General features: G+C 39.9%; 1 protein-coding gene across 1 annotated transcript; it reads left to right on the forward strand.

Annotated features, from left to right (window-relative positions):
- Positions 1 to 1,206: 1,206 nt before the first annotated feature.
- On the forward strand, positions 1,207 to 13,098 carry LOC112046447 (dynein regulatory complex subunit 7). The gene is made up of 12 exons (XM_024083068.2): positions 1,207 to 1,434; positions 2,501 to 2,662; positions 3,360 to 3,545; positions 4,718 to 4,928; positions 5,911 to 6,058; positions 7,340 to 7,449; positions 8,195 to 8,342; positions 8,770 to 9,046; positions 9,931 to 10,152; positions 10,791 to 11,000; positions 11,506 to 11,597; positions 12,898 to 13,098. Exons 1-12 carry the CDS (start codon positions 1,207 to 1,209, stop codon positions 13,052 to 13,054), a joined length of 2,151 nt encoding a protein of 716 aa, XP_023938836.2. The 3' UTR covers positions 13,055 to 13,098.
- The last annotated feature ends 547 nt before the right edge of the window (positions 13,099 to 13,645 follow it).

Consider the following 13,645-nt stretch of genomic DNA (forward strand, 5'->3'; position numbering starts at 1 on the left):
CTTTGAAATTGAAATGAAATGAAATATTTATTATTTTATTAATATTGTATTAATTCTGAATAACTACAATATTATAAAAGTAGTAGTGTTGTAAAGTTTTACATCAAATAAAAAAAAAACTATACTTTTATCTATGAACAAATGATAATACTTCTTACATGTGGCGCCATCTGTTCGAAAAACATAGTACTCTTACGTCCCTGGATAAGAACCCTTAAAAAACACGAAACAACGTTCCTATTTCAAAATGTTTTCAGTTCATCTTACTTGCTCGAAAAAGTTTCTTGTGCTTGGCGAAATAAACAAGCAAAATGTAGGCAAAGTAATTCTAGTTTACGACTGAAAATATTAAGCTAGGTAGGTAACGTATAAAGTTCCACGTATTTTTTTTTTAATTATACAGGGTGCTCGGGTGTATTTCCCATAACTTCAAGATGTTGACAAGTTCACTTAAAAGAGCGGAACTGCATAATTAATATTTTTAACTAAAAAAAAACTTTTACGTTTTTAAGCAAAGTAATTCACATAATTCCGACTATCCATCTAACACACGCCTTTATCTGTACTTGCATTTTATAATACGTAATCGTAGTGGTGACTGTCGATATCGACGAGATATTACAACTGGCACTTCATGATATTTATCAATGAACAAGTTTGGCTAATAAAATATTTATAAAAGAATACATGTTCCTCAGACATTTTAAATTAATTTTCCTAACTCTAGAGTTATGGAAAATACTCACGAGCACATGAGGTTTTTTTTCCTTCAAAAAAATTTTCACCATAAATTCTCAGTTCGGGAGTAGGTTTCTTTTTTATTTTATTCTTGACAAGTTAGCCCGTGACTACAATCTCACCTGATGGTAAGTGATGATGCAGTCTAAGATGGAAGCAGGCTAACTTGTTAGGAGGAGGATGAAAATCCACACTCCTTCCGTTTCTACACGACATCGTACCGGAACGCTAAATCACTTGGCGGTACGTCTTTGCCGGTAGGGTGGTAACCAGCCAGACCTGGACTGATTTGACTCAATTTGCTCAGCCGGGGATCGAACCCAGGACCTCCTTCCGAGGAGATTTTGTAAATTCACCGCGCATACCACTGCGCCACGGTGGCCATCACGTTTGATGATGATTATGGTGATAGTGACGATGGTGATGATGATTATGATGATGATGATGATGAAAACGGTGATGATGACGATGAAGAAGATGATGATAAACTGTTATTTTCAGCCGGAGCGCCTCATGTCTCCGTTCACAGCGATAGTGCGTCGCAGCGGCAACCCGTTCGAGCTGGCACACGTGCTGGTCTCGTGGCTCATCGGGTCCGGGTTCGATGCCTACGTGGTAGTAGGATGCGCCAAACGAGACGTGTGCATGGCCATTAGATACAGAACCGTCTGCCCTGAAATACCTGATGAAAATGAGGTAAGTACTTACGTAAGATTTTCGAACTAGGATAGGCACTTTTGTGTAAGATTTTGACTAATATATTATGCGATGTGCACATTTGAATATTCCATATTTTTTTTGATTTTTAATTGATTAAATCGTGGTGCTTGCCTATTTTCGTATACCAATAGTATAGGGCAATAGGCATGATGACAGTTTTGTACCGGTGATTTTGACTTTTGGAGTTTTAGCAGACTCAAAAGGTGATTACAAAAATAAGAAAACTAATGTCGAACAAAGGTTATGATTCACAACATTTGTCAGAACAACTTAATTAACAAATCAAACTGTAACCAAAATAAGACCATAAAATGGCAGAGAATGACCTTGAGTGAAGTCACGCACTTGTGAACGATGTGTGTAGGGTTAAAGGCGCCTTTGACAGATTTCTAACACTCCCCTTCTCCACTCAAGTCACTCTCCTCGCCTATCCCAAGTAACTCATAAAGAATTACACAACAAGAGATGTGGACTTGATTGATTTGAAGATACATATTTGCGGCGCTGCTACGGGTCGCTCAAAAACATTCCATACTAAATAGCACATAAGGAAGACGTCATCCATGCGTCACATCATTAGAGTTGTATGGGTGTTCATACAAAATGAAACATATCTTTATTTCTTTTTATAAAGTGTCACATTGAATGTAAGGAAACTAAAATAGTACGATTTTTCGTCTAATTACGTTGGAATATTTTTGATTGATTTTAACATTTTATAACCTTATTCATTTTACAAATATCCCGATTCCCGACAATCTTTGTTTCTATGTATTACTAGTAGACGCCGCGCGGTTTCACCCGCGTGGTTCCCGTTCCCGTAAGAATATGGGGATAAAATGCCTTTCTCGATAAATGGGCTATGCAAATCGGACCAGTCGTTCCTGAGATTAGCGCGTTCAATCAAACAAACAAACAAACTCTTCAGCTTTATAATATTAGCATAGATGTAGTTATATTAAAACCCAATTGGTCTTTACATCACTACGTCACTGCCCGCTTCTCTCACTCTTATTTAATCTTTTTTGTGTTCAAACGTAAGGTTATCGAAGAGCCGCCAGCACCAGCAGAAGAGCCGAGGTACCGTCTCGTTCCACTGCCAGACCTCACGTCGAAGTACTGCAGAGATATGCAACAGAAAGAGGATGATCTAAAACAAAAAGAGCTCGACAAAATTGAAGCAGCAAGACTCCAAAGAATAGAGGTAGGTACTACAAAACAAGTGTTAATCGACTTTTACACCTATAGTTTTTTAATGGCAGGCGTCCACAGATCTTACGTATCGGACGCATCGCATCACATTAAACGGATTTCAGTATTCTTTGTATAGAAAGTCATACAAGTGCGTCCACTGATCCGCATCGTACGGATCGCATCGGACGGATGCGATGCGTCCGCTACGTACGATGAGGATCTGTGAACGCCTACTGCGATACACCTCTGCGTTTGGGTCACAGGAATTGATATGTGTACCTATTTTCAGTATAATTGGTCCAGTAGATTCGGAGAAAATTGACTGTGACAGACGGACACGTCAGTGATCTTTTAAAAGGGGAATGTCTGCCCAAGAAACCCAGCTAAACCCCCCATAAAAGTATATGGAGATGTTCCGTTCCGAAGGGTTCCGTTTTTGTATGCCACTTATTTGCTGAAAGTGTTTTAAAATTGGGAAATACTTATTAACTTTAGAATCCGTCGACTTACGAAAACAGTGGAAAAAGTGACTAACGTTCAAAAGGTCCTCCAAGATCCCAAAATTAGTTCCTCACGATATTTTTCCTTCACAGATTGAGACACGTGGCCGGATTCGAACCTACGCCGAATCAAAGGCATATCCTCTGCACTATCACGGCGCACAGTGCAGATAGCTTAGATAGCTCAAAACTATATAACATTTCCAGGAGCTTGAAAGACCACCACCCGATCCTGTTGACGGCTGGCGCACCCACGCGTGGGTGCTGATGCTGGGCGGCTCCAAGGGTGTGGAGGAGCCGTTCTTCATCGAGCCCAGCTATGGCATCGCCTACCCGCTCAACTCGCCACAGTACCAGTACATCGACAGCGTTTACAATCACGAGAATTATTACGTACGTTTCCCTAATTAAAATTATTTGGAAAGTAGTAACTTCGGCCGTGGCTAGTTACCACCCTACCGGCAAAGACGTACCGCCAAGCGATTTATCGTTCCGGTACGATGTCGTGTAGAAACGGAGTGTGGATTTTCATCCTCCTCCTAAGAAGTTAGCTCGGTTCCATCTTAGACTGCATCATCATTTACCATCAGGTGAGATTGTAGTCAAAGGCTAACTTGTAAAGAATAAAAAAAAAGCTTCCCGTGTAGTTTTCTACTCCCATGGGAATATGACTCGCATAAATAATGTTGCTTTACGTTGGTAAAACAGTTTTCAAAATCGGTTCAGTAGATGCAGTTATTACTCTCACATACATCTTTATAATATTATTTTTATATATACAAGTTAATAATGATAATAATAATATCATTTAATTATTTATAATTGCTGGAAAATCTGACGCTCTACATGATGGTAAGTGGAAACTGCTGCCTTCAAACAGAGAACTATTCGCAGGTCAAGAACACGCTATGTCTTTCAACCTGAGAAATAGGAAGCAACGTTATTCAGGAGTGTCTAAGGCCTTTTGGTGACAACTACACGGGTGAAACCATAGGCCGTCGACTAGTGGTGTTATAAAGAGAATAAAAGTTAAACCGATTCTCTTCTTTTTCTCCTGTCTTCAGTCTCATAATGATCTGAAAGAAAAAATCAATAGCTGCTGTGGTTGTAGAAAATGAGAAACTATTAACGAATTGGCTTTAATTTCTACTGTGTCCACTTCACAAGCAATAAAAAGCTCAGCCAAGTAGTTCGCGCTATCTTCGCGATAGCTTTCTTGAGCGATGTGGACAGTTTTAACTGCTGTTACGACCTATTTCATGTTTTCGTTTCGCTTGGGTCAGTTCCAATTAAAAATGTGGTTATTTATTCCTTACTTTAGTAACCATTTTATTGTAATCATTATGATATATCCTGCATGATGCATCGTTGGTCCAGTGGTTATTCTATGTGGTATCGGATCACTAGGTCATGAAATCGATTCCTGGATTGGGTTATGAGAATCTTTTCTTGAGAATTTTTCAGTACAAATTCTCATTTGTTTGTTGTTGGGCTTTATCCGAGGCAAGTCAGCCTTGCTACCCACCAGCCAATTAATTTGACATTTTCGTGAATTATTCACAAAGGTGAACCTGCAAAACTGCATCAATGGTCTCGGTGCTCTTAACTACGAGCTGGGTGATCTGTCATGCTGGGAGCACCTGCTGGCCGGTGAGCCCTTCCACCGTCGGCAGCTGGTCGGCGTAGACCTCTCCGACAAGAAGACTGCCTACGACACGGAGAAACATCTCGACGTGCCCGCCAGTTGGGTGGAGAAACTGGACATCACGGCGAATGGTAACATATTTCTTCTCCACATTCTTACGTCGTGTACTTTATTGGTCATGACCAATGACGAACCCATCGTCAACTCATGGTCAACCCATGTGCGATTTTTACTTTTCGCCTTACACTTTTTGCGATTTGTACAGACTTCAGGCTCTCCTCGAGTTTTTTCTTCCACTTTTCCAGTGACACAAACTTTTCTAAGTTATTTCCCTTTCTCCTGGCAATATGATCGAAATATTCGAGACATTGAATTGTTTCAACACCGATGCATTGATCATATGCGCTGTCCACGAATTACGGGGCATTTTTCGCTAACACCACATCTCGAACGATTATGCGATGCCGATTGGCTGGCCAATGGCCAAGTGGTCTCGGTGCTCTTAACTACGATCTGTCATGCTGGGAGCACCTGCTGACCGGTGAGCCCTTCCACCGACGGCAGCTGATCGGCGTAGACCTCTCCGACAAGAAGACCGCCTACGACACGGAGAAACATCTCGACGTGCCCACCAGTTGGGTGGAGAAACTGGACATCACGGCGAATGGTAACACATTTCTTCTCCACATTCTTACGTCGTGTACTTTATTGGTCATCATGACGAATGACGAACCCATCGTCAAACATGGTCAACCCATGCAGCTTGTCTTATTGCGTTTTGTAGAGATCCTTGTACTTTAGTATCAAGAGTGGATTTGATCTGACCAATGCATCTCAAGGCTACGTCCTCGAGGTCTCTTTCTTTCCAGTTTGCCTGTGGCAGGTTTCTCTAAGCTATCTCCTTCTCTCCTGGCAATGGGAAAGAGATACTCGAGTATCGTCTGAAGAGAAGTGGTGGATAGTTTTTTTGAGACATTGAATTGTTTCAACACCAATGCATTGATCCTATGCGCTGTCTACGAATTACGGAGCATTCTTCTCCTTATACGATATGGAGAATACTCGATGTAATAATAAATTCCACAAACTATTATAAATATAAAACGTTTTCAGAATTCGAGCAAAGGTACCCAGGGAGCCACAAAGTGATACACTACAAGAAAGTTTTGCTAGAGAAGTTCGCGCCGTACTCAGAGAGAGATGGAGTTATTAAGAGAATCAAAATATACGAAGACTACGCAGTGAAGATAAAGCTTCTTACGTAAGGAATTAAAAAAAGAAAGAAAGATCTTTATTATTATATCACAAAATACGGGAATAAAATGCAGCCAATGTTAGTCGGTAAAGATGTGGCTTTCAAATGCTGAAAAGATTATTAAACTCTTAAACTAGTTTTGAGCTAAATCGTAAGAAACCAACAAAAACCAAATCTTACCTTTTTATTATAGTTACCTATTCGCTTATATTTTTACAGTAAGTAATCACAAAAAACAAACCTAGGTACCTACCAACTTCATATCATCATCATCATTATCAGCCGATAGACGTCCACAGCTGGACATAGGCCTCTTGCATGGACTTCCAAATACAACGGTCTCGAGCCACCAGCATCCAGCGGTTCCTTGCAACCCGCTTGCTACTGCAGGGTAACCATTCCATCACCTTGGGATCCCAACGTCCATCGGCTCTTCGAACTATTGGACCTGCCCATTGCCACATCATTAACAACTCATATTCGGTTGAGCACCGTTGATCACTGTAGAGCACGAGTCTCCTTCTCAGAATGTGAGGGGGTTAGGCCAATAACCCACCACGCTGGCACAATGCGGATTTGCAGACTTCACACACCATTGCCACTTACTATATTAATGACTTAAAATATTTAAAATGATATAATTTATTAAACTCACATACCATCTCCGTACTACGTGACGTCGTGGGTATCTATACTAATATTATAAAGATGAAGAGTTTGTTTGTTTGTTTGAACGAGCTAATCTCAGGAAAGGAACTACAGGTCCGATTTGAAAAATTCTTTCAGTGTTAGATAGCCCATTTATCGAGGAAGGTCATTGAACTACTATGTACTACGTATACGTAGTAATTCAATGAAGAAGGCTATAGGCTATATATTATACCCGTATTCGGGAACAGGAACGGGAACTACGCGGGTGAAACCGCGTCAGCTAGTAAATTATTTTTTTATTTTATTTATTCTTTACAAGTTAGCCCTTGACTACAATCTCACCTGATGGTAAGTGATGATGCAATCTAAGATGGAATCGGGCTAACTTGTTAGGAGCAGGATGAAATCCACACCACTTTCGATTTCTACACGACGGTAAATCGCTTGGCGGTACGTCTTTGTCGGTATGGTGGTAACTAGCCACGGCCAAAACCTCCCACCAGCCAGACCTGGACCAATTAAGAAAACCTCTATCGGTCCAGCCGGGGATCGAACCCAGGACCTCCGTCTTGTAAATCCACTGCGCATACCACTGCGCCACGGAGGCCGTTAAATATAATATAATTTCTCTTTCAGGTACGAATGGTACAAGCATAGAGTAGATAAAATGGAGACAGTGAGAATAGATCACATAAATAAGGAGATAAGAGAAACGTTTGGAGTTGGGAGACGGGATCATCTCATACGTAAATAGTTTTAAGAATAACAAACACTTTTTTAACCGAATTAAAAAAAAAGAGTCCTAATTCGACGCATTTGTTTTTTTTTCATGTTTGTTACCTCATACTCGTAACTTCGAATAATCCACCACGCTGGTCCGACGCGGATTGGCACACTTCACACACCTAGAGAATCAATTTATCAGGTATGCAGGTTTCCTCCCGATGTTTTGCCTTCAACGTTTGAGACACGTGATCTTTAAATTCTTAAAGTGCATGCCCCGGACTGGATTCGAAGCTACGCCCTCCGGAATCGGAGGCCGAGGTCATATCCACTGGGCTATCAGGGCAAGTTGTACCTAATTAAAAAAAAAACTGTGTCAGCTCCGACACGCGAATGGAGTTCACTCTTTCAGATCGACTGTCTAAATACACTATGTACGTCTCAATAAATACGCTTGTGAGTGAAAGGTGCGCAACCGAAGAGCGGCAGCGCACGGCGAAAGGTGCGCAGAAAAAACGTAACGCTGTCATTCGTTCATCGAATATTACTGTCCATATTTTTTTCATACCGGGGGCTATAATGAAAAATCGATTCTTAACACGTTCGCTGCGGCGCTGATTTTTCTGTACTTTCGTCTGGTACGGTACGAGGTCAATCGACCTCGTAACTCTTGAAGACGCTAGGTGTACGAGGTCAATTGACCTCGTACCGCAGCGAACGTGTTAAGGTAAACTCCAAAAAAAATGATCTGAGTATTTTGTTTTTCAGGACATACATACGACATGGACGCCCCTCCAACGTCCGTGGAAGGCGACCGTACGCTGGAATTCAACTACTACGCGCGACTCGACCATCTCGCCAAGCTCACTTGCACGCGCTTTACCTTCCACGAACACTACACTAATAGAGCGGATAGGTACAACTTTCATATTGTCTTCTACTTTTAAACCGACTTCAAAAAATGGAAGAGATTCTCAATTCGATGCGTATGTTTTTTTTTAATTGTTATCTCATAACATGTTTGTTATGTCACACATCTCATAACATAAGTCTGACACCAGTGAAAGAAAATTTGAGGAGTACTTAAAAGGTTAGCTTAGTATGGACATGTATTGCGGAAGAAAGTCATATTACTAGAAAAATGTTGAATGTGCAAGTGGAAGGACATAAGAGGAGAGGAAGACCAAAGAAGAGATGGCTGGATTTGTGAAAAAGGACAAAAGGGAGTGAATGATGAGGTGACGAGTAATAGAGACGAATGGAAAAGATTGACATATTTTTCAGTCACTACTTGAGTGGGATAAGGTAAAGGAGATGATGTTACCTAAAAATATTGTCCTCAGGCTTGAATCCAGATATGTAACGTACACAGAAGGCACTAAAGCAGAGCCTAAACGTCAAAATAAAGACATAACAGAGACCTTCAGTCGCAACCCGGATGTACCAGCAACGGAAGACGTGTGGAAGAAGATATTCCACGTCCAAGACAACACCATAGAGCTTCTGTACCATTACCAGCATAACTTTGTGACGAACAACACACGCATGTTCATTAAGCCCAATTTGGCTGAAACTGGAGGAAAGATATTGTTCTTTCCAGATAAAACTTCTGGATATATCGTAAGTCATCAATATTACCGCCAAGTAATTTAGCGTTCCGGTACAATGTCGTGTAGAAACCGAAAGGGGTGTAGATTTTTATCCTCCTCCTAACAAGTTAACTCGCTTCAATCTTAGGTTGCATCATCACTTACCATGAGGTGAGATTGTAGTCCTAGTAGTACTACTACTAGTAGTACTACTAGGTAGGTAGGTACTAGTAGTAGTGTAGGGCTAACTTAAAAAAACTGATTAAAAAGTAGAAAAAGAAAAATAATACAACAAAGAATTAACAATTAAAAGGAAACTGTATTTATTTTCATCATCAACCCGTTCATCAAAATCAGACATTAACCTTGTTTAGGTTGTCTAATTTTTCCTAGCCTAAATTAATGTTAATGTTACATAATTGTTCAATGTATTTACGAATAGGAGAAACTAGGCAAGAATGGAACTTCTTACCCTAGAATACGCACAGGTTCAAACAAGCAAGGAGTATCAGTACTCAAATCACCTTCAGGACAGATCTGCCGTCTGCTAAATGTATTTTCACCGATTTTCTCGCGGATGAAAACGCAGGCTTCCACAACACGTTGTATTTTAATAAATGTTTATAGATAGATAGGGCAATGATAACTGATGGATTAACGAAACAGTTGATAATGCTACGTTCTTTGACTCACTACTAAGCAATATTGTTGGAGAGGAAATTATGATTGACGATTAAAAACCTCCGGTGATTTAGGTAGTGGACTGTATGTCTTATTCTTAGATTACTAACTACATCTGATCTTAAGGACCACTATAGGTTGTTCCTCGAGGTTCAAGGTTTGGGCCTCAAGGAACTGGTGAATTCTGATCTTGTACTTTCGGTTCGGTCCTGATAGCTTTAAATATGATTTCAGGCAGACCCATGTGCCAAACAACCGCGTCCCCTTGACGTATACTACGCACTTTGTGACAACATGGACACTGAGAACCACTCTCGGAAACACATCCGAGACCGGGAGAGTGACATCACCGGCTATTTAAAGCAGCGGCTGAAAGAGCTGACGGAACCGACGCTGTTGGTCTCTCTGTTTGACACGGAGAGGAATGAGGCTGCGAAAAAGGGATGGAAAGAACAGGTATCGTGACTCCAGAGTATCTTAATAATGACTTTAGCTCAAGGTGTGATGGATAAGCCAGCTCTAATGGCTCATATCGGTACAGTAGCTCCATATCCCTTCTCCATAAAGAGGAAAGCCTGATAATGATGACATAAGTTATGTATTAGTTTGTTAGAATGTTAGTTAGGATACTCGTAATATCTGTCATTTAGACGTGGGCTCTACTGAGAGCGTAATTATGCAAGTGTACCTACCGTATGCTTCATAGATAGATTTACCATATTTTTTAACGAGCGTTTTGATAATGCTGTTTGAGCTTCTTCGCATTCTACTCACAACTGATGCCGCTCTTTTTCGCGTCTAGCACTAAAGTCATCCGTATGTGCTTCAAAAAACATCAAACAGACACAATACAATTTCAGTAATCCACTATATTATGAAAAAATATATATTATCGAAACTGCGAGAGAAGAACTTATGTTGAGTAGGTACGCATTAAGTGCTGGCTCGTAGAATTTACCACGGAGACTGTAGATACTTTAACGTTTATTACTTCAGTCATTATTGAAGTTGGTAAAAAAATAAAAACAGATTATAGTTTCTCCAGTTAATTATTTTTTAGATATCATAACAAAAGATATCTATGTGTCGTCCAGGTAACACAAAAAGCCGCAGTAACCGAGCGCGAGATAGAAGCAGAGATAGACCCGCTAGCTCCGTACTTGGCGCGCATGTTCGGCTCGGCGTTCGGCTCGGGCTCGATGCTCACAGTGAAGGAGGCCACGCTCGTTCGCGAACAGTGCATCAACGATTTCAAGGCTAAGCAGCTCGCGCGTCAAGACTTAGTGCAGAAGAGGTTCGAAGCGGTAAGGCAAAAAGGATAAACTCTCTTCCGCTTTCGTAATGGCTGCTACTGAAAATTTTCATTCTACGGAACCTTCGATGCGCAAATCTGACTAGCACGTTCAGTATTAGTTAAGAGAAGTTGTGAGTAAAATTGGTAGACCTAATTGTACCTGTAGAGTTAGTAAATATATTAAGATTCTGGTACAGTTCACAAACAAAACGTATAAAATGGGCTGGTGTATATTCATTCGGATGCTTACTTGCTGACATATTGTGGAGTTAGACAGGGTGGATTAACATCTACCGCTCTGTTTAATGTCTACATTGTATACGTAGTTATTAATTATATGAAGTTATTCACTATTTGTAGCATCAATCAATCATGACCAATATTTTCCTTATGGTATTTCATATACCATCATTTAAATAATATAACTTAACTTAAATAATAGGTAATAATAGGTATTATGTATTTATTCTTTAATAATATTATGATTAACTTTAACTTCATCGTTATTTATACAGTTGAATTCAGAGTACAAGAACAAAAGACTGTGGTACTTGGCGAATCAGTTCATTCTCTCACCAGAAAAGGAAAGCGCGTATTTTTCTACGAGGTTTGTATATTACTACTTACTTTACAACATGTACATAATCATCATCATCGCCATTATCATCATCACCATCAACATCAGCCGATGGAAATAGGCCTCTTGTACGGACTTCAAAACACCACAGTCTTTACTTTTGTCTTCATTTTGTGACTCGTTGAGCTACATCGGTAATTTTGTTACTTCTGCGGATCTTCTCATTTTTGGTTTGATTACGCAGAGATACCTACTCCGAGCATAGCCAATCGTCCGCTAACTTAAACCTTCTATCCCATCATCATTATCATTCAAAATGTCGCTGAGTGGAGTGACCGTAATCGGCTGATGTTTAATGAAACTAAGTGTTCTGTAGTAACGTTTACGAGATCGCTCAGACCTTATGAATACCACTATAGATTGGGAGACGTTGTATTGGAACGACAATCTATCGTGAAGGATTTAGGGGTATTGATGTGTTCCGATCTAAGTTTTGTTGACCACATAAGGACTATCACAACTAGAGCCTACAAAACCCTCGGTTTTGTATTAAGACAATCGAGAGATCTTGAAAGTGTCGCAGCGATTAAATTACTTTACAATAGCTTTGTGAGAAGTATATTAGAAAGTAACTCAGTTATCTGGAGTCCACATGAAGTTAAATACAAACTCATGTTGGAGAAACTTCAAAAAAAATTTCTAAGGTGGCTGTACCGCAAACAGTACGGTTATTATGTTGGCTATCCTTACGTATATCCCACTTTGTTTTTACAAGGTATGCTGGGGTATGATTCACTAGAGGTGAGACGTAGCGTAGCTCTAGCGGATTACTTCTTCCGCCTGATTAGGGGCGAAATGTCTAACCCTTCAGTACTAGAGTTGGTTTCATTCCATATACCCAATATACAAAAAAGGGCACGCAAAATGAAACTGTTCACTATTCCAACATGTAGGTTGGTGCAAACCCACGAGTCACCTCTTGTTCGCGCGTTGGCATTGCTAAGCGGGGTATTGGAGTGGGACCCGGATTTAGATTTGTTTTTCTCCTCGCCTGCTGAATTTCACAGAACTTTCAGCAGATACGTTCAAGTAATTCAGGAATTATAGATAGTTTATATAAACACATTAGGTTAAGCCTGTAATGTTTATATATATATATGTGTATAAAATAAATAAATAAATAAATAAATTATCATCAGCATTTTAATAGATCTCTGCTGGACTCTATCCTCCTCTCTTCTGGAGGGTAACCATCGGACTAATTATAAGAAAGAAAGTATATAAGAAAGAAAGAAGAAATTTAGTATATAAATTTCAAATCTTTTTTCAGTGCGGAATTGGCTTTCCAAGTTCACAATCTAGAAGTGCGCCTCACTAGACACAAGGACCTGTCAGCGCCCAGATTCAAGGCCCTGGAAGATTATTTGGCCAAACATCCGCTGTTGAAGGAATACAATCGTATGAGACATTACTATCGGATGAAGTGATGGATTTACTTAGATATAGTTGTATGTTTACTAGAATTTATTAACCGTTTTAAATATATTTTAACTGTTTTTGATTGTTGTTTATTTTTAAATTAACAACTTTGGACCCGTGTTAGCTCAGTGGATATGACCTCTGCCTTCGATTTGGAGGGTGTCGATGTTTGAATTCGGTCCTGGGCAAACACCTCCTGCATTTTAAGAAATTAAATATTACGTGTCTTAAATGATGAAGGAAAAACATCGTGAGGAAAACTGCATATTAGAGAATTTTCTAAAATCTCTACGTGTTTAAAGGATGCCAAAATTGGTCTAGCGTGGTGGAGTTATTAGCCTAACCCCTTTCATTCTGAGAGGAGACTCGTGCCCAACAGTGAGCCGAATGTGAGTTGGTAATGATGATGATGATGATTGTCGAGTTATAATATTATCGTTACAAGATAACACTGCAGTCATTCAAGTTTCTTCTTTTCTCATATACCTATTAAGGTATGAAATATTATGGGAATGTTTTCCTATTGAAAATAACAGGCTAAAAATATATCAATGGCTGATGGCTCCACTTTAAGGACCTTTAATTCGAGGAGCCTTGGG

The sequence above is a fragment of the Bicyclus anynana genome, chromosome 21 (genome assembly GCF_947172395.1).
Source record: "Bicyclus anynana chromosome 21, ilBicAnyn1.1, whole genome shotgun sequence".
Taxonomy (NCBI): domain Eukaryota; kingdom Metazoa; phylum Arthropoda; class Insecta; order Lepidoptera; family Nymphalidae; genus Bicyclus; species Bicyclus anynana.

Bases quoted from the DNA above. Each gene is read 5' to 3' on its own strand.
- LOC112046447 (XM_024083068.2), top strand. From the start codon at position 1,207: ATGAAGAAGATGATGATAAACTGTTATTTTCAGCCGGAGCGCCTCATG. The intron at 2,663-3,359 runs GTAGGTACTACA...TAACATTTCCAG, and splicing joins CAAGACTCCAAAGAATAGAG to GAGCTTGAAAGACCACCACC. The intron at 7,450-8,194 runs GTAAATAGTTTT...TTTGTTTTTCAG, and splicing joins GAGACGGGATCATCTCATAC to GACATACATACGACATGGAC.